This window comes from Apus apus, unplaced genomic scaffold (genome assembly GCF_020740795.1).
Source record: "Apus apus isolate bApuApu2 unplaced genomic scaffold, bApuApu2.pri.cur manual_scaffold_106_ctg1, whole genome shotgun sequence".
Taxonomy (NCBI): domain Eukaryota; kingdom Metazoa; phylum Chordata; class Aves; order Apodiformes; family Apodidae; genus Apus; species Apus apus.
The window spans coordinates 89-27,966 of record NW_026248829.1 but is presented as its reverse complement, the minus strand read 5'-3'; the positions used below and the strand labels follow the sequence as shown (position 1 = coordinate 27,966).

Here is a 27,878-nt window from a genome sequence, read left to right as displayed (position 1 = left end):
CGTGAAACTGGGATTGCTGGGCTGGATCCTGAGCTCAGCCAGCACCCAGATGCCATTGGTGAGCTTCAGGGACTGGTAGAGCATGTCCTGGCCCTCCACGTTCCTCTTGGCAATGGTGAAGATGTTGCTGCCTTGGAGCTTGTTGCTGACAGCATCTGAGCAAGAGGAGAGAGCTGCTGGGGGCTGGGCACCAGCTCCCCTGGGACCTGCTCCTGCCCCATTTCCTCCTCCTGCTGCAGGAGGAGATCCAAAAACCCACCATCCCCAGGCAGAGAGGAGAAGGGAGCTATTCAGCCTGGCTCCCAGGAGGCCCAGAGCTGCATTCCCAAGCAGAGCTGCCCCCTTTGGCCTCACAAATGCCAGCCTGTTGCTGCCAGGGGGAATGAAAGGACTTGGCTGGGCACGTGCCACCTGGCACCAGATCTGCTGGAGATGGAGCCAGGGGAGTGAGGAGGCAGCAGGAGACCTGGCCCCAGGGCTGGGCTGGGACAGGCTGTGTGATCCAGCTCTGCTCCCCTGTGGAGACTGGCACCAGGGTGGGCATGAGGACATCCCCACTGGGCCAAGCATCTTGGAGGCCACAAAGTTTGGGCAACTAGCCCACAGCAGGGCAAACAGCAGCTCCTTCTTGGAGATATGGTGTGGGTCCAGTGGGAAGGGGCTCCCTTCTCCCCACAGCCCAGGCTGGGACAACTGGGACTTGGGACAAGGGCTTGTAGTGAGAGGACAGGGGGTGATGGATAAAAACTGGAGGATTGAGGTTGGACATGAGGAGAAAATTCTGTGCTGTGAGGGTGGGGAGACCCTGGCCCAGGTTGCCCAGGGAAGCTGTGGCTGCCCCATCCCTGGCAGTGTTGAAGGGCAGGTTGGATGGGGCTTGGAGCAACCTGGGCTGGTGGGAGGTGTCCCTGCCCATGCAGGGGGTTGGATCTAGATGAGCTTTAAAGTCCCTTCCAACCCAAACCAGCCTGGGATTCTATGATTCTGTGTTAACTGGGATGATCCAGCCAGCAGCCACGAGCTGAGCTGGGACCTTCTGAAGGGTGTGGACCCACCTGCACTGAGAGAACAGTCTTTGATCTGGAACTGGGCCTCGTTCTCGTTGGGAATGTCCTTCCAAGTGGCCAGGAACATCTGCCTCTCTGCAGCCAGCAAGGAAACCAGCACAGTGAGGCCACAGCACCAGCTGCCCACCCCCACCTCCCCAAGGTGGCACGAGATGGGACCACAAGGCCACAGCTGCCACGTCACCAAGGGGCTGAGGGGATCACCCTGCCACGTGCCACCCCCTCCAGGGGCTTCCCAGCACCAGCCACAGGAAAGCCACCCACTTTGGGAAGGTCAGCAAGGTAGGCTGGCTTGGAGAAGAGCTAAGAGCCAGGGAGGGCAAAACAAGCAGTGAGAGCAGCTCCCTCTGGCTGTGAGGAGCTAGGAGGTGGCTCAGGCCACCTCCAGAAGGCACAGCTTGGTCAGGCTGGCATGGCAGTGTCCCTGCCTGCAGCTGCCGGGGGCATCTGGCTCCTCACGGCTTCCTGCTCCATCCCCAGGGCCAGGAAGGTGGCTGGGAGGATTTCAGGGGCCAGGACGTGCTCCTTGCAGGAGCCACAACTCACCCATCTTGCCATCCTCCACGAAGAGGATGTGCAGTGGGTACAGGGTGCTGAAGTAGAAGACGTCGATGTTGTTTTTCACCGCGACCTGGGACAGAAAGTCACGGGGGTGACACCACCTCCTCTGACCCCCAGCAGGCCAGCAGTGCCCACAGGCAGCACCCCCATCCCACCACACACCTCTGATCCCTCGTTAGCCAGGTGTCACCCACCATCAGAGGCAGGAGATGGGAGCTGGAGCTCCAGCATCCACCCCCCACACACACACCAGAGTGCCCTCAGGCATGTCACTGTCCCCAGGGGACAGGGGCCACGGGGGAGCTGCCCCTCACCTTCCCTCCCAGCTCCCTCCTGGGAGCTACAGCCCTGTCTCCATCTCCCCCCACGCTGGGACACTGCCAGCAGCTGCTCAGCCCAGGCTCAGCTCTGCCACTGTCACCAAGAACTGTCCTCCACTGAGGACAGAGCTGGATGTCCAACCAAAGTCAGACTGAGCCGAGAAGACACTGAGCTGAGTCTTTCTTCTCACCTGGTTCCTCCTCCCCCACCTCCCTACAAGGGAGCAAACCCACCCTGGGGGATCCCTGCCCCATCCTGAGCTCCCCAAGAGGGAGGACCCTGGGTGTTCCCCACCTGGAGGTTGTTCAGAGGGTCCATCTTCATGACAGAGCCCACGGTGTTCAGCGGAAGGGAGATCTCCACCGACTGGTTGGGGGCCAGGGGAGCATGGACCTGGAGAGGAGCTGCTGGGGCCAGGCCAAAGCTGGGGACACACACCCAGGGAGGGCAGGGGGTCAGGGCTGCAGGGGGAAGCTGATGGCAGAAGACACTGCCCAGGTCAATCCCTAGGACCTTCCTCCACCAACACCCTAGGAACACCCCATCTCATCTGCCTGCCCCTGCACACCCCAGGACCAGGCTGGACCCTGCCCTGCCCACCCTGGTAGCCCCCAAAATCTCATCCTTTCTTCCTCCACACACTCCCACTCGTTTTTAGCATTCCTGCATCATTCCCTCAGGGCCATCCCTCGTGTCCCTGAGGGAACAGGAAGCATCAGTTCACCAGGAGGACAAAGAACCTGATGGCGATCAGACCCCAGAGGAACAGTCTCTTCAGCCAACTTCTTAGAGGCTTGGATGATCATCACCACCACAGCCATCAGAGAGAGAAGGGTCATCATGTGAGGCTGTTCCCAGCCCTCTAATCCCCTTTTCCACACACGACCACTCCAGGGCTGAGCTCAGAGGTGTCAGGCAGCACCTCCACCCAAGCCCAGGAGGGACCTCACCTGTTGCGGTTGAACTGGATGGCAAAGTCAGACATGACCTGCAGGGCCTTGTTGGTCAGGACAAGGTCCATGGAGATGGAACCCACCTGCCTGCTGAAGGTGCCAGAGATCTCCAGCCCCTTGGCTTTCATGGCAGGGAGCCAGACCTGGTTAAGGAGACAAGAAACCCTTGAGCAAACTCCAAGCAAACCCCCAGGTGCTCTCCAGCCCAGCAGAGCCACGCAGGGGGTTTGTAAACCAGGAGGATCTCATGGCTACAGACACACAGGGAGCAGAGTCCTCCTCAGCCCAGCCTGTGGGATGTTGCTGCTTCCTCCAAACATCCTCTCCATCTGCAGACCACCAGCCTCACTCTGCTTGCTACCATGGCCAAGAAGGCCACCAGCATCTTGACTTGTATCAGCACACGTGTGGCCAGCAGGAGCAGGGGAAGGATTGTCCCCCTGTGCTGGCACTGGTGAGGCCACAACTTGAACCCTGGGGTCAGGTCTGGGCCCCTCAGGACAAGAAGGACATGGAGGGGCTGGAGAGTGTCCAGGAAAGGGCAAGGGAGCTGGGGAAGGGGCTGGAGCACAAGTGTGAGCAGGAGCAGCTGAGGGAGCTGGGGGTCTCCAGCCTGGAGACCAGGAGGTGAGGGGAGACCTGCTGGCTCTGCAGCTGCCTGAGAGGAGGTTGGAGCCAGGGGGGTTGGTCTCTGCTCCCCAGGAACAAGTGATAAGATGAGGAAACGGCCTCAAGTTGTGCCAGGGGAGGCTGAGGTTGGATCTTGGGAACAATTCCTTCCTGGCAAGGGTTGTCAGGCCCTGGCCCAGGCTGCCCAGGGCAGGGGTGGAGTCCCCATCCCTGGAGGGGTTTCCAAGCCCTGGAGATGGTGCTGAGGGACATGGGGAAGTGGTGGCCTTGGCAGGGCTGGGGGAAAGGTTGGACTTGATGACCTTAAAGGGCTTTTCCAACCAAAACAACTCAGTGGTTCTCCCAGGAAAAGCGGGTTCACCTCCCAACCCCTCCCAGGAAGCCCCGCAGGGTGGAACGAGCAGGGGAGGGGGCTCTGCACCCCCTTAACACCACAGCCCTGAGCCCCACCAGCAGGGGGGCAGGAGCTGGGCTGCCCCACTCACCGTTTTGGGTGCCACGTAGGATCCTGAGAGGGTCCCCACCCCACCAGTCAGGTCGAAGAGGTCTCCCAGCCCACTGCCCAGGGGTGCCCCCAGGGTTGCAGGCATTGCGCCGGCGGGGGCGGGGGCGAAGCCACCACCCCCCATCTGTGGGGACAAGGGAGAGGGGGTTATGGGGGCACGGGGGGAGGAGGGCACAGAGGAGCAAGAGAGGGGCTGGGGCGTGGGGCACTCACAGCAGGGCTGCCTCCTGCATCCCCTCGCAGCTGCAAGAGAAGAAAAGGGGGGGGGTCAGCAGGGCCAGGGGGTCCCCAGAAGCCGTTGGGAGATCCCAAAGGTGGCACCAGGAGCTGGCTGGGGGAGCTGGCTGTCCCCAGAGGGACCCGGGGTGTCCCTGGGGGAGAGGAGAGCTGAGGGTGGGCAGGAGGAGCAGGGGTGGGCAGGGGGAGCAGGGGTGGGCAGGGGGCTACAGGAGGCTGAGAAAAGGGCTGATCCCTACCCCTTCCGACTCGTCCCCCATCTCCAAGCAGAAGCAGGCAAGGTGGAGAGAAGAGGCAGCCACATGCAGAGACAAGGCAGGAGAGAAGAGACAACAAGAGAGACAAGAGAAGGGGAGGAGGGAAGAGAGGTTAGTGCTGCTAACTTGTCCATCTGTCCATCCAGGGCTGTCCTGAAGCCAAGGGACAGAGACAAGGCTCTTGTCCCCCGTTACCAAACCCGGCAAGGCCACCAAGAGCCAGGGTGGCATGTGGGAGAGTCTGGCCAAGGGCAGGGGGGTTGGGACTGGATGAGCTTTAAGGTCCCTTCCAACCCAAACCACTCCATGATTCTATGGGCCCAGCTGAAGAGCCAGTGCTGCTGGGGTATCTGCTGGGTTGTGTGAGCAATGGAGAGAGCCCCAAAAACTCTTTTCCTTTGAGGATCCCAAGCCACTGCTAGCACCAGGCAGAGGTTTTCATCCCTCCTCACCCCATGGCAACTTCTTGATTTGCAGTCCCAGGAGGGACGAGCTGTCACTTCCAGATCTCCTGGTGCAGGAGGTGTCTGGTTGAAGCCCCCCACGGGCTGGGAGTGGGGACCTCTTGGCCACACAGGGTGGTTTAATGGGTGTCTCCTGGGGTTAACGGGCTTCGTAGGGGAGCCCAGGTAGAGAAGTCACCCCTGCAGCACAGCAGGGAGAGCAGGAGCATCTACACAGACCTTGTGTCCCAAGAGGAAAGGCCCTCAGGAGCACCAACCTCCTGCCCCACTCCAATGAACTGAGGAGGACAAGATAAACCAGGGTGCAGAGCCCCCCTGGCTTCACCAGCTGTAGGAGGAAAGGACCAGCCCAGATGTCTCCAGGCAGACAAGCCTGTCACAGGAGCTCCAGACAGAAACCACCAGCAGCTAGCAACCATAATGCCACCAGGGCAGTGGGGAAGGAGCACACGAGGCTGGGACATACCAGGCTGTCCAAGCCACCTCCCAGGAGGTCCACGGCGCCCATCTGCACGGCGGCGGTGGCCATGGGGGGCCCGCCCACGGGTGGGCCCAGGTCCAGGTTCAGCAGGTCACCCAGCAGGTCGCCCTGGGTGGGGATGACAGCTGGCTGCTCTGTCCCCTGCACCCCTGGGGGGGCTGCATCTGGGCTCTCCGGGCTCTCACGCCTAGAGGGAACAGTGAGGGAAAGACAGGAGAGGCTGAGGAGCTCCAACCAAGTAAGGAGGTTCCACTGGAGACACAAGTTCAGCCAGCTGGGCTTTGCAGTGAGTGGTCAAAGAGATGCTCCAGCCCAGCATGGCCTTCAATGCTGAGAGAGGCCAGAGGAGGCCATGGAGATGATGGGAGGGCTGGAGCAGCTCTGGAGCCAGGCTGGGAGAGTTGGGGTGTTCAGCCTGGAGAAGAGAAGGCTCCAGGGAGACCTTAGAGCAGCTTCCAGTGCCTGAAGGGGCTCCAGGAAAGCTGGGGAGGGGCTTGGGACAAGGGCAGGGAGGGATGGGATGAGGGGGAAGGGATTGAAACTGGAAGAGGGGAGATTGAGGTTGGACATGAGGAGGAAATTCTTTGCTGTGAGGGTGGTGAGAGCCTGGCCCAGGTTGCCCAGGGAAGCTGTGGCTGCCCCATCCCTGGCAGTGTTGAAGGGCAGGTTGGATGGGGCTTGGAGCAACCTGGGCTGGTGGGAGGTGTCCCTGCCCGTGCAGGGGGGTGGATCTAGATGATCTTGAAGGCCACTTCCCAGCCAAACCAGCCTGGGACTCCACACTTCTCACCCAGCTCACCCCCCCACTCCAGTCTGAGATGACTCCACACAGTCCTGCCCCAACAGGAGCTCCAAGCCCTGAGGGCACAGCGGGCTCTCTGCACAGTGCCAGGAGTGGCCACGACAGCCCCACGGCCACTTGGCTCAGCATCCAACCTGCCCATCCCACGGATCCAACCCTGGAATTCCCCACGTGGGGTGAAGATTCAGCCACGGGGGGGTGGGGGGAGAAGGACCAGAGACACTCACGAGTCCGTTCGCGGGGGCAAACTCTTGTGCACCACCCCCCTGCTCCCCTCCACGAAGGCGCTGGGAGGTTTGTGGTAGACAGAGGCCAGTGTCCCAGTGTAGCAGATCAGCTCGTCCAGGAGGGTGGGCTCAATCAGATCTGTCTCCTCTGAGATGAGGGGCTTCTCAGCCAGCACCACCTCCTTGGCAGCCACCGGATCCGTGGAGAGCAGGCGCCAGTAGATGTAGCCACGGTCCCGCAGGTCGGGGTTGTCCGAGTCCTTCAGGAAACAGGGGGGTTAGTGCCCCCCAGCCCGTGGGCAGGGGCAGCTGCCAGGGTGACAAAGCCACTTGGGAGGATCTCAGCCCCATCCAAGCCCTGCTGCAGCGTCAGAGGAATCACGGGGATGAAAGTTACAGATGTTCATGTCACGCTTCTGCTGCAGAGGTGACACCGCTTCGCTCCACCCGGGAAAGCAGGGGGGCTGTGGGAAAGCTGGGGAGGGACTTCTGACCAGGGCAGGGAGGGATATGGGATGAGGGAGCAAGGCCAGAGGAGGCCACAGAGATGATGGGAGGGCTGGAGCAGCTCTGCTCTGGAGCCAGGCTGGGAGAGTTGGGGTGTTCAGCCTGGAGAAGAGAAGGCTCCAGGGAGACCTTAGAGCAGCTTCCAGTGCCTGAAGGGGCTCCAGGAAAGCTGGGGAGGGACTTGGGACAAGGGCAGGGAGGGATGGGATGAGGGGGAATCACTTAAAACTGGAAGAGGGAGATTGAGGTTGGACATGAGGAGGAAATTCTTTGCTGTGAGGGTGGTGAGACCCTGGCCCAGGTTGCCCAGGGAAGCTGTGGCTGCCCCATCCCTGGCAGTGTTGAAGGGCAGGTTGGATGGGGCTTGGAGCAACCTGGGCTGGTGGGAGGTGTCCCTGCCCATGCAGGGGATTGGATCTAGATGGTCTTTAAGGTCCCTTCCCACTCAAACCAGTCTGTGACTCTATGAAACAGCACAAGGTGCCTCATGTGCTACAGGAGATGCTGTTCCAGCTCTCCAGGACTTCAACTATTGGTGTTTCCAGAACTGAGCTCCAATTATCTGCCTCCTGATCTCTGCTTATCTGCACCACCAGCCCTTCCCACTGCCTGGGGGGGTGGCAGAGCCCACAGGAAGCTCTGCAAGTGCCATCACCCACCTGTGTGGCCAGGCTCAGCACCTGCTGCACCAGCTCCTGTGTCTCTGTGGGCTTCTTGAGGAACAGCTTCACGATGGCTGTCAGCAGCTGCAGCTGGACCTGCAGGGGACAAACAGCCTTAGGGACAGACAGACCAACCAGACCCTTTCTGTGCCACAACATGTGAATTTTCCCCCCCAACGTGCTGCTGGGACCCACCCCCAACCTGCTTCTGAAGGGACCAAACACACGGTGACAGCCTCAGTGACAGTGACAAGTGTCAGGGCACCTTGTGCAGCTCCCAGCCAGGTCTGCAGCCCCTTCCAACCCAACTACCAGCCCACTGGAGCCACTGGGTGACACACAGGTCACTGGGAAAGATGTCAGGACTGGGTGATACGGACCCACCAGGATGAAGACCAGATCATCCTCTGCCTTTCATGAGGACAAGCAGCAATTGGCCACTCCCAGCAGTCCCTCTGGATGTCACACAGAAGAACCAGGGGTGCTGGCTTTGCTCTTCTGTATTTACAGCCTTTCCTCTCTTCACTGTGACTCAGGCCCATGGTGTTTGGCAGAGGAGGTTGTAGGAAGTTCCCATAGATGGAAACTCCCCCCCAAAATTCCAGAGGGAACCCCCTGACCTCAAGCCACCCTGGCAGAAGGAGCAGGCACATCCCTCTGCTCCTTTCAACCATCTGACTCCTCTTTCCAGCTCCAAAGGCCTGATCCTGTCCTGGCACCAGGCAACTACATGGTCCCTCCCAACTGTTGAGGAAAGAAGGTGCTAGGGACACTATGGTGGTGGCATCTCATGGCCCACCTCCTACATCCAAAGCCACCACAGGACACTCCTGCCAGGAAAAACCCTTCAGGACCCTGCTAGAACAAATTGCTTCGTTCCGTTCCAATGAGCACAGGCTTTGGTCACTGTGTCACCCTTCCAGCAGCAGGTCTTGCTGGTGGCCAGACCCACCACCCCCCCGCGTGGCGTGGGGGACTGTCCCCCTGTCCCAGCACACCTGGGTGCTCTCATCATGGAAGCCCTCCAGGAAGCTCTCCAGCAGCTCGTCGGCGTTGTCGATCCTCTCGGCGTATTCCCCCACGATCCAGATCATGGCAGCTCGGGCCTCAGGCTCATCCAGGGAGTCCAGGTTCTCACAGAGGGTGGCAATCACGCTCTCATACCTGCCCAAGGAGAGGACACGTGGCCACCAAAAACAAGAAACCCAAGTCCCAGCTCCACTCGAACTCCAAACCATGTCCCAGCGCCCTCAGCAGAAGCAGGACATTGCTGAGGACAAGAGCCTCTGACACCTGCCTGGGGGTGTCCCCTCTCCCCAGGGCTGTCCCCTCTCCCAGGGATGTCCCCTCTCCCCAGGGATGTCCTCTGGCCTGACACTGCCCAGGCTGATCCCTCTCCAATCCCAGAGGATGTTTGCCCTGCTCACCAGCCCTGCTGCTGAACGAACTTCTCAGCCCTGCTCATCTGCTCTCCCTCCTCCCTGCAGAGCCCTGACTCAGGCTATTTGTGCAGAGCTTCTGCTCATTACTAATTCAGCTCGTTAGCATTAATTACCACACCACCCTGATCCCCCCCCCTACACCCTGGGTCAGCTGGAATCCTCCCCTTCCCTCCACATGCCCCAGTTCCAGCATCAGGAGCACTGGATGAAGAGCCAGAGATGGTTTATGCTGCCATGAGGGACCTCAAAGTCTCCAGCAGCTCCCATCCCTGTGGGCCTCTGGATCTGGGACTGCCATCATGGGGCTGGGGATGTCCCCAGGGCTGGGGACAGCCTTCCTGCCCCCAACTTGACCCTTGGAGCAGCACTGGCCAATGATGACAACTCCAACCAGCAAAAAAACCCAAAGCCACCTTCACTGCAGGGAAGCTCCAGATGGGCTTCACCACCGACCACCCCACCAGGAGGGACCAGCAGGTTGTCCCTTGCCCAGGTCCTTGTTGGGGACCCCCTTCCCCCCACCCCCGAGCACAGAGGGACACAAAGAGCCCCCCCAGGGCCAGGCAGCCACCACGCACTTGTTGGGGTACTTGCGGAAGATGTCCTTGATGACCACGATGGCCTCCTGCACCACGTAGTTGACCTTGGTCTGGATGAGGTCCAGCAGGGTGCTGACACAGCGCTCAGCCGATTGCTGCGGGGGGACTGGGTCAGCCAGATGTGGTGGCTTTGTGTCCCCAGACACAGCCTCCCTTCCCACAGCCCCTCCTGATCCCCTCTGATCCAACCCAAACCAGGACGAGGCCACAAAGATGCTCCAAGGGCTGGAGCAGCTCTGCTCTGGAGCCAGGCTGGGAGAGTTGGGGTGTTCAGCCTGGAGAAGAGAAGGCTCCAGGGAGACCTTAGAGCACCTTCCAGTGCCTGAAGAGGCTCCAGGAAAGCTGGGGAGGGACCTGGGACAAGGGCAGGGAGGGAGGGGATGAGGGGGAGGGATTAAAACTGGAAGAGGGAGATTGAGGTTGGACATTAGGGAGAAATTCTTTGCTGTGAGGGTGGTGAGACCCTGGCCCAGGTTGCCCAGGGAAGCTGTGGCTGCCCCATCCCTGGCAGTGTTGAAGGGCAGGTTGGATGGGGCTTGGAGCAGCCTGGGCTGGTGGGAGGTGTCCCTGCCCATGACAGGGGGTTGGGACTGGATGATCTTAATGTCCCTTCCTACCCAAACCATTCCATGGTTTGATCCTATGATTCTCACTCTCTACAACTGCCTGAAAAGAAGTTGGAGCCAGGAAGGTCGGTCTCTTCTTCTAAGGAACGAGCAACAGGACAAGAGGAACTGGCCTCCAGTTGCACCAGGGGAGGTTTGGATTGGATATTAGAAGAAACTTCTTCACTGGAAGGGATAACAAGCCCTGGCCCAGGCTACCCAGGGAACCGGTGGAGTCACCACCCCTGGAGGTGCTTCAAAGCCGTGTAGATGCAGTGCTGAGGGACATGGGGTAGGTCTGGACTCAGCAGAGTTGGGTGAATGGCTGGACTGGATGATCTGAAAGGTCTTTTCCAAGCAGGAGGAGGCTGTGCCTGTGTGGCAGGTGCTGGAGCCCCAGCTGCCCTCACCTCCACCTTGATGGCGCAGCGGCCGATGGCCCGAACCGCCTTCCTCACGAAGTCCACGTCCACCTCGGTGGCATATTCCTTCAGCTCTGCCAGCACCTGCCACGGGGACGACACCATCAGAGCCCCACAGCTAGAAAAGCCACCAGAGAAGCAGGACAGTGACCCAGCAGAAGCAGACTGGGTGGCACGGCTGCTCCCTGCAGAGGTGGGTCTAGGGTTTCTTGGCTGAGCCCCCTACCCGTGGGGCTGGACCCCCCACACCCCCCCTGGGTGGCCCAGCAGCCCCTGACCTGAGCAATGTTGGCCTGGGAAGCCAAACGGATCATGATGTCCAGCTTCTCCAGTTTGACATAGATGGGGTCATTGTACTTCACAAAGAACACCTTCATCTCGTGCTTCAGGATCTCAGGCCTGGAGGTCAACAAGAGGCAGCAAGTGAGGGACAGACACACTCCTTCACTTGGACCACAGAGACATCAAAAAAAAACCCTTCCAGTTTTTTCCTCCAGAGCTTTCTGGATACCCAACACCTCTATCAAGATGATCTGTCTGGTGGCAGCAGCAAGATCTGAGCTCTGCTCCCTGCTCCAATCCAGGCAAAGCAGTGCAGGAAGGTTGGTCCCAGAAAGCCAGGAGGAAGGTGGGGATCCATTAGTCTGACCCTGCAGCCACCCAATGCCCCCACATCCCCTCCTGCACGAGCTCCAAGCATGAAGCATCTCCCCCCAGCCAAGGCTGGAGCTGGGACGGCTTGAGGACACAGGCCAGAAGCTGGGAAAACCCAGAGAGCGAGCATCTCCAAGCCAGGACAAGTCTCCTTGGCCAGAAGCAGGAGGTTTTGGGGGCATTTCAATGCCAAGGTGTCCCAAGATGCAACTATTTCCCCCCAGGCCTCTGTCCCTTGGCTCCCCTTGGACAAGGACCTTGCCGCAAACGAGGACCAGACGCGCGGCGACAGGGGACGTGTGTCCTGCCAAGGCTGGAGGGGACATCCTGGGGGGAGCAGGGCTGCAATCCCAGACCCCAGACCATCCTCTCCCGGAGGTGGGAAAAGGGACAGGCCAACTCCAGCTGGGAGGAGCCAACCTGCCTTCCACCTTCCTGCTCCCAGGGACACTAATTGCTTTCCACTTCTCCCAGAAGTTGCTGCTATTTTGAACAGGCGACCACGGCGAGAACTGGGAAGGGGACAAAATGACCTGAGAGGGGCTGGCACTGCCAAGCAGGGCTCTCCAGCTGGCCAGTTCTGCTTGGGGCACACGTGTGGGGCACGGACACCTCCTGCCCACCAGAGATTTTTAGATCAGCAAAGGGACAAAAGGACTCTCAGCACTAGCCAGGACGAGCGCGTCGGAACGAGCAGATCTCACAGGGATTCTTCACTGGATGTTTCAGGACTAAACCCAAGTCTCAATTTTTGGCCTTTCTATCCTTTCCTCCTCCATAAAAACAATAAGTTGTACCAGCACTGGTGTGGCCAGCAGGACCAGGGCAGGGATTGTCTCTGTGTCCTGGCACTGGTGAGGGGGCACCTCAAATCCTGGGGTCAGTCCTAGGACCCTCATGACAAGGACATTGAGGGGCTGGAGGGTGTCCAGGGAAGGGCAGCAGAGCTGGGGAAGGGGCTGGAGCAGCTGAGGGAACTGGGGTGTCCAGCCTGGAGACCAGGAGGTGAGGGGAGACCTGCTGGCTCTGCAGCTGCCTGAGAGGAGGTTGGAGCCAGGGGGGTTGGTCTCTGCTCCCCAGGAACAAGTGACAAGAGGAAATGGCCTCAAGCTGCACCAGGGGAGGTTTTGATTGGCAATTAGGAGAAACTTCTTCACTGGAAGGGCTATCAAGCCCTGGCACAGGCTGCTCAGGGAGTTGGTGGAATCACCATCCCTGGAGGTGTTTCAAAGATGTGGTGCTGAGGGACATGGGGTAGGTCTGGACTCATCACAGTTGGGTTACTGGTTGGTAGAGTTAGGTTATGGTTGGACTCAATGATCTTAAAGATCTTTTCCAACCAGGAAGACTCTGTACATTAAAATAAACCCCTCCTGGAGACCCCAGCTTAGCTCCCAGCCCATGCTCTGCACCCAGCCCTTGGATTTTAAATACCAGAGAAATAAAAACCCCATTAAAAGCCCCACCACCACCACCACCACAGTCAGAGGGTGTGAAGCACTGGGAAGCAGCACCCAAGCCAGGCTGTCCCTCCTGCCCCACCGAGGCACCCACCTCTTCTGCACGATGAGGTTGATGTTGCGCAGAGCCACGTACTGCAGCTCGGGCTCTGCAGAGAGCAGGGTGACCAGTGGTGGGGCCAGCTTCTTCAGCAGGGTGCCATAATAATCCAGGTCCTTGGACAGCATCTCCATGAACTTCATCAGGACCTTCACGGCCGAGAGCACCACGGCAGAGTTGGCGTGGGACAGCCGGGGCGTCACCCGCTCGCAGATGCTGGGGGTGGTGGGGAAGGAGGAGGGACAGGATCACAGCCTGTCCTCCTGCCCAAACATCCCTGCCAGTGTCCTCTGAAGGACAAGGCACTGGTGGAGTTTGCAGCGCTCAAGAACTTCTCAGGAGATGCTGAGCTGGCTCTTAAATGCCCCTTGATGGTTATCTCCCCAGACCCTGCTGCAGTGGGACCCTTCCTGAGCACCTGGCCTCTCCTGCTGCGTGGTGTGGCCACGTGTTGGGCCAGCTCCAGAAGGACAGGCCCTGTGCCAGCGAGGGGACAGGGCTCACTGCAGCATCATGGCAGTGCCCAGGTGGCTGTGACCAGGGCACAGTGACCAGCAGATGCCCAGGGCAGGGTGGCCAGCAGATGCCCAGGGCAGGGTGGCCAGCAGATGCCCAGGGCAAGGTGGCCAGCAGAATCCCATTGTCCCACCTCCCACAGCAGGATGCCAAGGATCAGGAGGATGAAGCCACCTGGGGAAGTGCTGATCCCCACCTGCTCCTCTCCCCATTCCAGCCCCACTCCAGTGGCACATGGAGCCCTAAAGCTGAGGTTAGCCCAGCAGTACCCAGAGCCTCCCTCACCTCTGGGCTTCCCGGTCATCCTTGGGCATGTAGTTTGCCAGGCAGTCCAGGATGAAGATCTGGCCCCACTCGGTGCACTCGTTCAGGGCAGTGAGGAGCTTGTTGATGGACTGGGGGTTGAGGTCCAGCAGGTTACTGCTGGGGTGAGACTCTGCGATCTCCGAGAGAGCGGCCACCGCGTTGGCCACCACCTGCCAGGGGACACCGGCCACGTGTTGAGGTGACAGCATTGGGGGACACCAAATGTGGTGGGAGAGCTGGTGCAAGTGGAGGAGCTGGGCACCAGCTTCTCCTCCTCCCTCCCCACCCACCAGGAGCTCCTCGGGAGATGTGCAATCAACACCAGCACGGTCCCACCACCCCCAACACCCCCAGCGGCTCCCTGGGGGGCAAGAGAGAGGCCCTGGGGGGAGGAGGGAGGGGAGAGAGACCCTGGGAGGGAAGAGAAGGAGAGAGACCCTTGTGGGGGGGGAGGGCAGTGAGGGAAAAGGAAGACCCTGGGACAGGGAGGGGGGAATCAGGGGGAGAGAGAGACTGCGGGGGGAGAGAGAGACCCTGGGGGGAGAGAGAGACCCTGGGGGGAGAGAGAGACCCTGGGGGAGAAAGGAGGGGAGAGACAACCTTGGTGGGGGAGGGCTAGGAGAAGAGACAGAGAGACTGTGGGGGTACCAGGGTGGGGAGAGGGGGACCCTGGGGCAGGCAAGAGGGGGTAGGGTGGGGGGAAAGAGACCCTGAAAGGGGGTGGGGGGAAAAGAGAGATACCCTGAAGGTGGGAGGGACAGACACCCTGGGGTGTCTGGTGCACCCTTCTGCCACCAGCCCCTGCTCCAAGCTGGTGGGGCAGCCTCCTGGAGGAAGGACTTGGAGCAACCCCCCATCCAAGAGACAAGAGGAGGAAACACAGCCTGCAAGCCCCGGGAACAGGCGTCCCCAAGCACGGGCTGAGAAGCCCCAAAGGGAGCGCGAAGGACGGGCGAGGGAAAAGGGGAATCAAAAAGGGGAAGGGGAAGGGCGAGCGTCTCCCCTCCAGGGTGGAGAAGGCAAAAACGACTCACCATGGGGTTGGAGTCAGAGATGAGGTCCTTCAGGGTGTCCAGGAAGCCCTGGTCCTCCACCAGCTGGGCGTTGATGTCGTGCAGCTTGGCCACGCAGACGGCGGCCGTTTTGCGCACGTAGGGGTCCTCGTCCTTCAGGCACTTGCGCAGGGGCTCGCACAGATACTCCGTGATCTTGTCCACCCGGATGCAGCCCATGGTGCGCACGGCCAGGGCACGGATCAGGGGGTTGGGGTCCTCACAGTCCTGTTGGGGACCAGGCGGGACCAGGTGAAAAGGCGCAGGTCGCTCAGGGGCGGATCTGCTGGGGAGAAGTTCTGAGGAGAAGGATCTCAAGGGTCCTGGCAGACAGGAAACGGGCCACGAGCCAGGAATGTGGCCAAGAAGGCCAAGGGAATCTTGGGGTGCATGAGGTGTGGCCAGAGGGGTCGTCCTGACTCTCTGCTCTGCCCTGGTGAGGCCACATCTGGAGAACTGGGTCCAGTTCTGGGCTCCCCAGTTCCAGAGAGACAGGGAGCTGGGGGAAGGGTGGCTTCCAGAAAGCTCCTCAGGGTGTGGATTTTGGATGGTGAGGGCAGAGCTGGGGCTGTGGGGTGAGGTTTCCCCAGGGCTCAGGAAGGTGCTGTGGAGGTTGCTGGGTCCAGTTCTGGGCTCCCCAGTTCAGGAGAGACAGGGAACTGCTGGAACTGTCCAGGGAGGGCAGCAAAGATGACTGGGGGATTGGAGCATCTCTCTTCCCAGGAAAGGCTGAGAGAGCTGGGGCTTCTCCAGCTGGGGCTGGAGAAGGCTGAGGAGAGACCTTGCTAGTGCCTGTAAGTATCTCAGGTGGGTGCAGGGAGGATGGAGCCAGACTCTGCCCAGTGGTTCCCAGGGACAGGACAAGGGGCAACAGGCACAAGCTGGAAGATGGGAAGTGCCACTGAAAGATGAGGAGAAACTTCTTTCCTGTGAGGGTGACAGAGCCCTGGGACAGGCTGCCCAGGGGGGTTGTGGAGTCCCCTTCTCTGGAGACATTCCAAGCCCTCCTGGCTGCAGTCCTGTGGGATGTGCTCTGGGCAATCCTGCTCTAGGGGGGAGTTGGAGCAGGTGATCTCTAGAGGTGCCTCCAACCCTGACAGTTCCGTGACTCTGTGATCAGCGGTGGCTTCAAGACCTTCATTTGGGTACCTGAAGCCTGGAGGCTTAAACACTAAAGGATAAGTCACCCAAGACAGCTTTGATCTCCTGCCCTGCAATGCAGCACCCACAGAGCTTTAACATCTTCATTCCAAACACCCTCCAGGACCCTGATCCCTTCACCCCTCACGCCAAGCACCTGAAGTCAGCTCCCACCTTCCAGAGGGGCCACCTGCCCCAGGAAACACCTCCATTTGCTTAACTGTGTTTCCTTTTCTTTCTAAAAAGCCAAAACTCCCTCTGATGCCCACCACAAGTTGCTTTGGCAACTTCTTGGCTCCTGACAAACACGCTCTTCAGCTCCCAGCCCCAGCTGGAGGATCACGAGGGCTTTCTCAGCCGCAGAGCCGGGCGCGTTGGCTCAGGCGACCACGGGAGCTGCCCACGACCAGTGACACAGCAAGTGGCCCAGGATGGCTGCCAAGAACATGTTTTTCTTCTGCACTACTGGCCAAATTTGCTCAGTTTTCTAAAGCTGAGGGAGAGGATCTGGAACTCTGCCCACGCTCCCTTTGGAGTGGGGTAGACAGCAGCACAGCCTGGTGGCACTGCAGGACAGAGGGGACAGATCATAGAATCTAAGACTGGTTTGAGTGGGGAGGGACCTTAAAGATCATCCAGTCCCAACCCCCCTGCATGGGCAGGGACACCTCCCACCAGCCCAGGCTGCTCCAAGCCCCATCCAACCTGCCCTTCAACACTGCCAGGGATGGGGCAGCCACAGCTTCCCTGGGCAACCTGGGCCAGGCTCTCACCACCCTCACAGGGAAGAATTTCCTCCTCATGTCCAACCTCAATCTCCCTCTTCCAGTTTTAATCCCTTCCCCCTCATCCCACCCCTCCCTGCCCTTGTCCCAAGCCCCTCCCCAGCTTTCCTGGAGCCCCTTCAGGCACTGGAAGCTGCTCTAAGGTCTCCCTGGAGCCTTCTCTTCTCCAGGCTGAACACCCCAACTCTCCCAGCCTGTCTCCAGAGCAGAGCTGCTCCAGCCCTCCCATCATCTCCGTGGCCTCCTCTGGACTCTCTCCAACAGCTCCATGTCCTTCCTGTGTTGGGGACCCCAAGCCCTCCCCCCTCACCTTCACGAATGTGTTGACTGCCATGATGGCCATGTCAGGCTGGCTCTTGGCATAGTTCATCAGGTAGAGGTAGACCAGCTTCTTCAGCTCCAGGTTGTCCGTCTGCATGCAGTTCACCACGTCTGGGAAGAGAGCACTGAGACACAGAAGCACCTCCATGAAGGCAGGAGACAGGAACACCAGGGAAGGAGCCACCACTGCCCATGGGACCCCTTGCATGGACATCCCCTTCCCATAGCTCAACACTCTCCTGGAGCAAGAAGACCCCAGGTTCTTGCTGGATCTGAGCCCAGCCCACTGCATGTGGAGCTAAATCACCCATCCCAGTGGGTTCTTCTTTATGGATCTGCATCAAAAGCAGCTCAACATGGTCCCTAATGGACTGAGCTCTCCCCATGGCTCTGCTGTATCCCAGGACACATCCATGGCCCCAGAAGAAGGTGCCTGTCACATCACCCAGCCATCATGGGATGGTGGGAAAGCCCCCAAAGCCTGCGAGAGAAGTGGGGGATGAGCCAGCCCCTCCTCACCTTCTGTGTCCTCCCTCTCACACAGCCCTCCCAAAACCCTCCCCTGCTCTGGTGGACCTTCAGCCTGTCCTCCTGCAGCCCCCCAAGTGCTCACCCACCTCCTGCATGAGAAATGTCAAGAGAATCAGCCCCCCAGAATGGTGGCAGGAACAGCCCCACTGGCCCAGCCAGCCCTGCAGCAGGACAGTGCCCTGCTGGGAGGGAGCAGAGCTGCCAGGCTCCATGGAGCTGGGGGGTCCTTCCCAACCCTCATCCAGGTGAGGAACAAACACCCTAAAGCTGCAGCACAGCAGAGACATGTCATGGAGTCCCCAGCTGGTTTGGGTGGGACAGGACCCCAAAATATCATCTAGTCCCAACCCCCTGCATGGGCAGGGACACCTCCCACCAGCCCAGGTTGCTCCAAGCCCCATCCAACCTGCCCTTCAACACTGCCAGGGATGGGGCAGCCACAGCTTCCCTGGGCAACCTGGGCCAGGCTCTCACCACCTTCACAGCCCAGAATTTCCTCCTCATGTCCAACCTCAATCTCCCTCTTCCAGTTTTAAGAGATTCCCCCTCATCCCATCCCCCCCTGCCCTTGTCCCAAGCCCCTCCCCAGCTTTCCTGGAGCCCCTTCAGGCACTGGAAGCTGCTCTAAGGTCTCCCTGGAGCCCTCTCTTCTCCAGGCTGAACACCCCAACTCTCCCAGCCTGGCTCCAGAGCAGAGCTGCTCCAGCCCTCCCATCATCTCCGGGGCCTCCTCTGGACTCTCTCCATGAGCTCCACGTCCTTCCTGTGTTGGGGACCCCAGCCCTGGCCCCAGCCCTGCAGGGGGTCTCAGCAGAGCAGAGCAGAGGGGACCATCCCCTCCCTGGCCCTGCTGGTCACACTGCTGGGGATGCAGCCCAGGACATGGGTGGTTTCTGGGCTCCTGTTGAGCTTCTCCTCACCCAGCACCCCCAAGTCCTTCTCCTCAGGGCTGCTGTCCATCCATTCTCCACCCAGCCTGGGTTTGGGATTGTCCTGCCCCAGGTGCAGGATCTTGCACTTGGCCTGGTTGAACTTCATGAGGTTTGCAGGGGCCCACCTCTCCAGCCTGCCCAGGTCCCTCTGGATGGCCTCCCTCCCCTCCAGCATCCCTCTCCAGTCACCACAGCACCCAGCTTGGTGTCCTCAGAAAATCTGCCCCCCTCTCCAGCCCACCCAGGTCTCTATTCCACCACAGACAATTAGATTCAAGCCACAGGCAGCCCAATTAGCCTATGAAAACTAAGAGAGGCCATCAAGACCAGAGGGCTAACACAGGAGTTATCCCACCCTGACAGATGTCCCTGGGTTCCTGGAAGCTTCTCCACCACCCCCATCCCATCAGGATCAACCTGAGTCCATGGGACGGGCACTTTGCTCCCACCTCAGCTGCTCTCCCTGGGCTCTCCTCTACTTTCCTGGCACCTCCCAGAAGGTGGAACTCAGTGAGCTGCTCTCCTGCAGCCTGAACAACCCCCACACCCAAAAACCAAGCTGCCACCACCAGCACTTCCTTCCCAACAGATGCAGTTTCTGCCAGACAAGTCCCTGCCACCTCCAGTGTCACCTTCTCCCTGGTGGCCTGAGTGTCTCCCACTGCTGGAGGGCTTTGGGGGCCAGGCACATCCCAGTTTTCCAACCCCAGAGCATGTTTTTCCCTCCATCTACTCTCAGACACCCCATGAGCAGCAAAGGTGCAAAGCAGAGGGTGCCTGGGGACAGGATGGGACAGAAGGGACAGAGGGGACACGTGCTGCTGGCTCAGGTGGCTCCAGGAGAAAAATGACTGCCCCGTGTTTTGGCCAGAAGAGGCTGGAAAAGGTTGATGGAGATGGAGAAAGAGACACCACCCCCTGAAATAAAGGCTCAGAGGGGGTTCTGCTGGGGTTTAGTGACACTTGCAGGAAGCTGCAGTAATCCCAGCACCTGCCCTGGCAGCCAGACCAATCCTCCCTGAGCCAGATGACCCTGGAGACCCGCCGGGCTGACACGAACCCTGCTGAGCAGGAGGCAGAGCTGTGGCCAGGAGCTCACTGCTCAGCCAAGGTCAATCCCTCAACCACACAGTCCCCACAGCTGGAAAAGACCTCCAGGATCACCCAGTGCAACTGTCAAACCAGAAAGGAATAAAACCAAAAGCAACCCCTCCCCTAACGTGTCCACTAGAACATGTCCTGAAGGCCACATGCACGTGTTTGTAGAACAACTCCAGGGATGGTGACTCCACCAGCTGCAGTGTCCAACCTCTCCTTCAGTAAAGAAATTCTTCCTCATACCCAATCTGAGCCTCCCCTGGAGCAACCTGAGGCCATTTCCTCTTGTCCTATCACTTCCTCTTTGGGAGCAGAGACCAACCCCCCCTGGCTCCAACCTCTTTTCAGGCAGCTGCAGAGCCAGCAGGTCTCCCCTCAGCCTCCTCTTCTCCAGGCTGGACACCCCCAGCTCCCTCAGCTGCTCCTTGGAAGTTCTCCAGCCTCTCCTGCTTGTGCTCCAGCCCCTTCCCCAGCTCCCTTGCTCTTCCCTGGACAAGCTCCAGCCCCTCCATGTCCTTCTTGTCGTGAGGAGCCCAGACCTGACCCCAGGATTCAAGGTGTGCCCTCACCAGTGCCAGCACAGGGGGACAATGTGGTCACACATGCTGGCCACACTGGTTCAGCACAGAAACCTCTTGGAGGCAAGAGAGGAAAGCAGGAGCCCAGGAGCCATCTGGGCACCTTCCCAAGGTGTTTGGCCCACTCACCTGACGTCCTTGCCCACGGTCATGGATGCTATCACCTTCTTCACTGCCTCCTTCTTCTTCTCCTTCTTGTCACTGTTCAGTTCAGCTTTCAGCTCAAATATCTCCCCTGGAGGAAGGGGGAAAGGGGAGAGGTCAGGGGTTAGGGAGGGTGGGTCCAACTCCCAGACATCTCACCAGGGCTCAGGGCTGGTCTGGAGGCTCAGCTCTTATCCAGGACAATGGACATGAGGGTGCTCCCACATCCCTGTGGCTCCTCCAGCCCTGGAGGGCTGGAAGGACCAGAGATGCCACCAGAGTGACAAGCATCAGCCCCCACCACCCCTGGGACAGGACACGGGGTTTATTTGGAGGGTGGTTTTGGCAGCAGGGAGCAAAGCCCCAGTCCTGCTGCTGGGAGGCTCCTCCAACCTGCTGAGCTCCCCACAGCCAACACAGGCAGATTCTGGGAAGGGCTCCTCAAGGGATGGTGGCTCCCAAATCCCACCCTGCACCTGGCAGCAATCCCCAGCCCAGCACCTGGCTGGAAGACACCAGTGGCTCTAGAACCAACCAAAGGGCATCAATTCCTGCCCTCCCAAAGCCACCTTCAGCTCTTGGTTCACTCCCAGGGAGATGGAAGAGGAAGATGCCCCATGACTTCCACATTAATTCCTTGGCCTGGGAAGTACTTAAGTTGAACATCCCAAGCAGCTCTAGCCCAGAGGAGGGTGGTCATGTCCCACCCTGCTCAAGCCAATAATCCTGATGCCAAAGGCCCTGCCTGGGAGCAGGGGCTGGTGACAAGGTGCTCTGATCCCACCACAGCCTAGAAGCCACCTTGCTGTCACCCACATGGGCTGGGGACATTGCCACCAGAGCTGGCATCTCCTCTGCAGGGCCAGCTCTGCCCATCTAGTCATCCAGCTGTGAGGAATGGCAGATTATTCTGGGAAAACTGTGCCCCCCTCCTGCTCCTTCCCTTACCTTTCTTCGTGGTGGTGAAGTACTTTGAGTCCGTCATGGTGGCCTCCAGCTAGAGGGACGTTCCTGGGAGGAGAGGCAGAGCACAGAGGGTGAGGGTTGATAAATTCCTTGCTGGGGTCGTTCTGGAGAACTCCAGGAAGGAAAAGCCAAGGGAGGGAAAGAGCTTGGGCTCTGATGGGAAGAGCCACAAGGAGCTGAAACACCTGGAGAAGCCCTCAGCTCCCAGAGGAGCCTGTTCCCCTGGGGAGGGTGAGTGCCCTGCAGCCACACTGGCACACAGAGAGCTCTGCCAGAGAGTGGGAAGCAACTGGATTGCTAAGAGGGATGTGGAGGAGGAAAGCAGTCTCTGGAGATGCCAGCATTCCCCTCTGCTCCAGCCCCAACTCACTCCTCCCACCAGCAGCCACTTCACTCCCCCATCCCCTCCACCCAGGCTCAGCCAATCTCCCCTGGTTTTGTGTCTCCACATCCAAGAAACACTTTTCCAGGGAAAATTCACCCTCACACCTAAGCAGGGAGCAGCTCTGGGAAGGGGAGAAGAACCCAGCCCAACCTGAGGCTCAGAGCCACGCCGGGGTGAGGAGCTACAACCCTGCCAGGGTAGAGAGGAACCCCTTCCCCAAAACCATCCCTGCTCCAGTGCTGCTGCTTGAAATCCCATCAGGTTTCCACCCAGGACTTGGGGCTGGATGAGATCATTCCAAGCAGATATAAAGCTGGGCAGGCTGAGGAAGACTAGTGTGCAGGCAGCAGAGAGCCCTTTCAGGAAGGTCATCAGGGATTTGTCTCCCAGGGCCTTTTCAGCAGCAGAGAAGCTGGAGGATTGTCCTTGAAATCCTGCAGTGGCCTTGGGAATTTGGAGAGGTGGGAGCAGGGAAAGCCAAGCCAAGGAGGGAAAGGGAAAAAAAAAAAACCACAAAAACAGCTTGCAAAGGGTTTTAAAATGTAAATAAGCATCTTGAAAGCCAACTGCAGCAATCTGGGAGCTGTGTCCTCTGTGTCCAAGCTGGAGAGGGATGCTCAGCAGGGACCAAAAGAAAAGCTGGATGAAATCTGAGCAGAACCAGGAGAGAGAGAGGGAAGAGTTTGCAAGGGAAGCTGGGACAGAGGGGACAAGACTGTCACCGTGTGTCCCCCCCCAGGGCAGCCTCCTGCCGGGCCCAGCACTTTTCCTGGGCTCTGTTAAGTGGGATTTATTCCCAGCTTTCCTCCCACCCCCCCCGGGGCTGAAGCAGCAGGAGCTCCCGGGTGGTGCCGCAGCAGCTCCGCGCTTCCCGGCAGATCCCGGCAGATCCCGGCAGATCCCGGCCTGCCAGAGAGGGAGGAGGGAAGCAGGGGAGGAAGGAAGGATCGACTGCACCGACCCGGCTCCCCCCCAGCCCCCCGGCTCCCCAGGGGAATCAAACTGAAAGCCTCCCAAGGGAATTCCCGCAGCCGAATCCCGCCTGCCGCTCTCCTTCCCGCAGCTCCTGCTTCCCCACCATCCCAACCCTCCCTCGTTCCAGCCCATCTCCCAGAGCAGCTTCCAAAGCTCCAAACCATCCCCACCCCCAGGCTCCCGCTGAGCTGGGGGATCAGGCACAGCCCCCACCCCCAAATCCCACCCCTAATCCCACCCCAAATCCCGCCCCGCAGCCCCCGGGGGGGGGGGGCAGGACACGACTGGAAGCCACCCAAGGGGAGGAGAAGCTCCAAGCCCTGGGTGCTCAGCACCCTGACCAGCAGGGTTCCCTGCCCACCCCCCCCCCGAGGTGAATCCCCCCCCCCCAACCCCTGGATCCAAGGGGCTGGAAGCGTTTGGAAGAGATTTGGGTGCTGGAGAGAAGACCCGGAGCTCAGCCACCCCCTGCTGGGGCTCCCCGGCTCTGTTCTGGGGCACAAATCCCCTCTCTGGGACCACAGAGCACCCCTGTCCCAGGGCACAAGGGCTCTCACACCATCCCAGCCCTTTCAGCTGCCCTCAGGTGGTCAGCAAAGCCCCGGGAGGTGGCAGGTGTTCTCCTGGAAGCCCCCACCCACAGGTGGCATCAGCAGAGGTGCCATCAGCCACCCCACCTGCATCTCCCAGCTTGCAAGCTGGAGATGGGGGGAGCCCAGCTGGGAATGTGGGGAGCCCAGCTGGAGATGGGGGAGCTCAGCTGGAGATGGGGGGAGCCCAACTGGAGATGGGGGAGCCCAGCTGGAGACGTGGGGAGCCCAACTGGAGATGGGGGGAGCCCAACTGGAGATGGGGGGAGCCCAGATGGAGACGTGGGGAGCCCAACTGGAGATGGGGGGAGCCCAGCTGGAGATGGGGGGAGCCCAGCTGGAGATGGGGGCAGCCCAGCTGGAGATGGGGGAGCTCAGCTGGAGATAGGGGGAGCCCAGCTGGAGATGGGGGGAGCCCAGATGGAGACGTGGGGAGCCCAACTGGAGATGGGGGGAGCCCAACTGGAGACGTGGGGAGCCCAGCTGGAGATGGGGGGAGCCCAGCAGGGAATGTGGGGAGCCCAGCTGGAGACGTGGGGAGCCCAGCTGGAGATGGGGGGAGCCCAGCTGGAGACGGGGGGAGCCCAGATGGAGATGGGGGGAGCCCAGCTGGGGATGGGGGGAGCTCAGCTGGAGATGGGGGGAGCCCAGCTGGAGACGGGGGGAGCCCAGCTGGAGACGGGGGGAGCCCAGCAGGGAATGGGGGGAGCTCAGCTGGAGACGTGGGGAGCTCAGCTGGAGATGGGGGGAGCCCAGCTGGAGATGGGGGGAGCTCAGCTGGAGATGGGGGGAGCCCAGCTGGAGATGGGGGGAGCCCAGCTGGAGACGTGGGGAGCCCAGCTGGAGATGGGGGGAGCCCAGCAGGGAATGGGGGGAGCTCAGCTGGAGATGGGGGAGCCCAGCTGGAGATGGGGGGAGCCCAGCTGGAGATGGGGGGAGCCAGCAGGGAATGTGGGGAGCCCAGCTGGAGACGTGGGGAGCCCAGCTGGAGATGGGGAGAGCTCAGCTGGAGATGGGGGAGCTCAGCTGGAGATGGGGGGAGCCCAGCTGGGGATGGGGGGAGCCCAGCTGGGGATGGGGGGAGCTCAGCTGGAGATGGGGGGAGCTCAGCTGGAGATGGGGGGAGCCCAGCTGGGGATGGGGGAGCTCAGCTGGAGATGGGGGAGCCCAACTGGAGATGGGGGGAGCCCAACTGGAGATGGGGGGAGCCCAGCCCCAGCTGCTGGGAGAAGAGGGGCTCTGCAAAGACTTTCATCCCTGCTCTTAGGTAGGACAACTAAATTCAAGAGCTCCACAAGACCCAGAGCAAGGCTGCTCCCCTGAGCCCCCCAGCACCAGGGTGACCACACTGCTTTGCCCCCCAAGCTCCCCTTCCACCTGCCTGGAGGTGGAAAACATCATCCAGGCTCAGGCCCCACACAGAAGGGTCCTGCCAGGTGCTGCTCTGAACACTCCTTGCTGGACACAGTGCCAACCAGGTCATTTTGCCCACGGGATGCAGCACCCAGGAGCCCATGGCCCAGCTGAGAGAAGCCCCATGGTCTGGAGCATCTGCTGCTCATCAAGCTGGTGCTCCCACAGCTGAGCTCCCAGGGCTGAAGGCAGGACAAGCTCTTCCTCCCAGGATCACATTTCAGAGCCACGTTGTGGCTCTGATCCCAATCTCAGGGAGGGGGCAGGGCTCAGCTGTCCCCTTCCTGGAGACAGGGGGCTCCTGAATCCAGCCATCCTGGGAAAACACATGGAATCCCAGGCTGGTTTGGGTGGGGAGAGACCTTAAAGATCATCTAGATCCAACCCCCTGCATGGGCAGGGACACCTCCCACCAGCCCAGGCTGCTCCAAGCCCCATCCAACCTGCCCTTCAACACTGCCAGGGATGGGGCAGCCACAGCTTCTCTGGGCAACCTGGGCCAGGGTCTCATCACCCTCACAGCAAAGAATTTCCTCCTCATGTCCAACCTCAATCTCCCTCTTCCAGTTTTCATCCCTTCCCCCTCATCCCATCCCTCCCTGCCCTTGTCCCAAGCCCTCCCCAGCTTTCCTGGAGCCCCTTCAGGCACTGGAAGCTGCTCTAAGGTCTCCCTGGAGCCTTCTCTTCTCCAGGCTGAACACCCCAACTCTCCCAGCCTGGCTCCAGAGCAGAGCTGCTCCAGGGTGATAAAGGATAAAAACAAGAGGAACACACCCAAGAAACTGCAACAAACACAACTCAACACTTCCCCCCTGGAAAAGGGGAAGGAGCAGCTGAGGATACCAGAGCCAGGCACTCAACAGCCTCCTGCTGAACCCCAGTATGTTCCTCGGGGCAGTGAGGTGGTGGGTCCCATCCCACAACCCCCAGTGGGTCCATCTCCCACCAGCCAAAGGGGTCAAGGTGCCCCAGGTTGATAAGGAAGGGCTAAAAGCCCCAGATGGTGGCAGATGGGAATGCTGAGCCTCTGCTTGGGCCAGCCCCAAGCACCAGCCCCTCAAATTGTCCCTGAGGGTGTCAAAGGGCCAGGAGAGCAGCTGGGCACAGAGCAGAGCTGGGTCCTGACTCAGTCCCCCACCAAAAACTGGGCAATAAAGCCCACAGAGGGGAACCCAGGGTGTGCCCTGTGCCAGGGGCTGCTGGGGAAGGCTCCAGGGAGACCTGAGAGCACCTTCCAGTGCCTGAAGGGGCTCCAGGAAAGCTGGGGAGGGACTTGGGACAAGGGCAGGGAGGGATGGGATGAGGGGGGATGGATGAAAACTGGAAGAGGGGAGATTGAGGTTGGACATGAGGAGGAAATTCTTGGCTGTGAGGGGGGTGAGACACAGGCAGGTACAGGAAACCATTCCAAACAGCTCCTTGTCCATGGCAGCCCTTGGCCACCCCACACCCTGAGAGAGCAGGTAACAGCCCCCCGGGAGCCCCACTTCCACAGGGGACAGATCCCTGACCAGCTTCTGCCCCTGGAAACTCCAGAGGGTTCAGACACCTGTGGAAAAGGAGGACACCTCTCCCCCCTCTCCTTCAGGCAGCACCATCCACGGGCTCCTTTGGATCAAGTCTGGGGCTTTTTCCCCCCTAAAACCTCCACAGAGGAGGCAGCAAGAACAGGCTGCAGAGCAAGTGCTGCACTGTCCCACCTGCCCCACCTCATTCCCTGTCCCACCTGTCCCAGCTCCTTCCCTGTCCCACCTGTCCCAGCTCCTTCCCTGTCCCAGCTCATTCCCTGTCCCAGCTGTGCCCACCTCATTCCCTGTCCTCCCAGCTCCTTTCCTGTATTCCCAGCTCCTTCCCTGTCCCACCTGTGCCCACCTCATTCCCTGTATTCCCAGCTCCTTCCCTGTCCTCCCAGCTCCTTCCCTGTCCCCACCTCATTCCCTGTCCTCCCAGCTCATTCCGTCCTCCCAGCTCATTCCTTGTCTTCCCAGCTCCTTCCCTGTCCCACCTGTGCCCACCTCCTTCCCTGTCCTCCCACCTCCTTCCCTGTCCCACCTGTCCCAGCTCATTCCCTGTATTCCCAGCTCCTTCCCTGTCCTCCCAGCTCCTTCCTTGTCCTCCCAGCTCCTTCCCTGTCCCAGCTCCCAGCTCATTCCCAGTCCTCCCAGCTCCTTCCCTGTCCCAGTCCTCCCAGCTCATTCCCTGTCCCAGTCCTCCCAGCTCATTCCCTGTCCCAGTCCTCCCAGCTCCCAGCTCCTTCCCTGTCCCAGCTCCCAGCTCCTTCCCAGTCCTCCCAGCTCCCAGCTCCTTCCCTGTCCCAGTCCTCCCAGCTCATTCCCAGTCCTCCCAGCTCCCAGCTCCTTCCCTGTCCCAGCTCCCAGCTCATTCCCTGTCCCAGCTCCCAGCTCCTTCCCTGTCCCAGCTCCCAGCTCCTTCCCAGTCCTCCCAGCTCCCAGCTCCTTCCCTGTCCCAGCGGCTCCCCACGGACCCGCAGGGCTCCGAGGCACATCCCCAGCCCCCCCGCAGTGCCCAGGGTGACAGCCCCCCCAGCCCCCACCCCCCCGGGAAGCGTCTCCTCCTCCCCCCAGAACCACCGGCGGGCAGGGAAGCGGGGTCGGGCCCCCTCATCCCCACCCACCCCCAGCCCGAGCTCCGGCTGCCCCCGGGGTCCCCGCGGGGCCCGGCCCGGCCCTGCCAGCCGGGGCTGCCCCGGCCGCACCGTGCGGCCAGCAGGGATTCCCGTCCCGGTGCGCGGGGCCGGAGCAGCCCCCGCCGGTGGGGGGGGAGGGGGGGGAGGTGCAGCGGGGCCGCCCGGAGCAGCCCCCGAGACCCCCGGGACCGACCCCGGCCCGTACCTGCTGCCGCTGCCCCGGCCCGGCGGAAGTGAGCGCCGCACCGGGCAGCGCTTCCGGGGCGGGGCCAGGGGGCGGGTGGGCGGAGCCACGGGGGCGGAGCAGATCGGAGGGGGCGGGGCTAACCGGGATGGGGCGTGGTCTGGGCTGGATTAGGGGCGGGGCTATGTCTGGAGGGGCGGGGCTATGACTGGAGGGGCGGGGTTACGGGTGGAGGGGCGGGGGTATGGATGGAGGGGCGGGGCTACGGGGCGGGGGCGGGGCTACGGGGAGGGGCGGGGCTAGGGATGGAGGGGCGGGGCTAGGGATGGAGGGGCGGGGCTAGGGGTGGCGGGAGAGGG

At 60.7% G+C, this 27,878-nt stretch overlaps 1 protein-coding gene and 1 non-coding gene across 2 annotated transcripts; both read right to left on the bottom strand.

Annotated features, from left to right (window-relative positions):
* Positions 1–27,609, bottom strand: AP1B1 (adaptor related protein complex 1 subunit beta 1; the record flags this gene model as incomplete). The annotated part of the gene is made up of 22 exons (XM_051643755.1): positions 27,541–27,609; positions 21,308–21,370; positions 20,345–20,450; positions 17,066–17,201; positions 14,813–15,058; positions 13,758–13,948; positions 12,951–13,172; positions 11,021–11,141; positions 10,731–10,826; positions 9,695–9,810; positions 8,673–8,838; positions 7,672–7,770; positions 6,506–6,765; positions 5,462–5,663; positions 4,514–4,534; positions 4,251–4,280; positions 4,018–4,161; positions 2,900–3,045; positions 2,244–2,373; positions 1,614–1,698; positions 1,056–1,142; positions 1–155 (listed from the first exon to the last, which is right to left on the bottom strand). Coding segments are annotated over exons 2-22 (2,796 nt in total), but the record flags the coding sequence as incomplete, so codon positions are not given.
* On the bottom strand, positions 2,709–2,808 carry LOC127396152 (small nucleolar RNA SNORD125). Its single transcript, XR_007891935.1, has one exon. It is a non-coding gene; the product is annotated as a small nucleolar RNA SNORD125 (small nucleolar RNA).
* Positions 27,610–27,878: the final 269 nt, after the last annotated feature.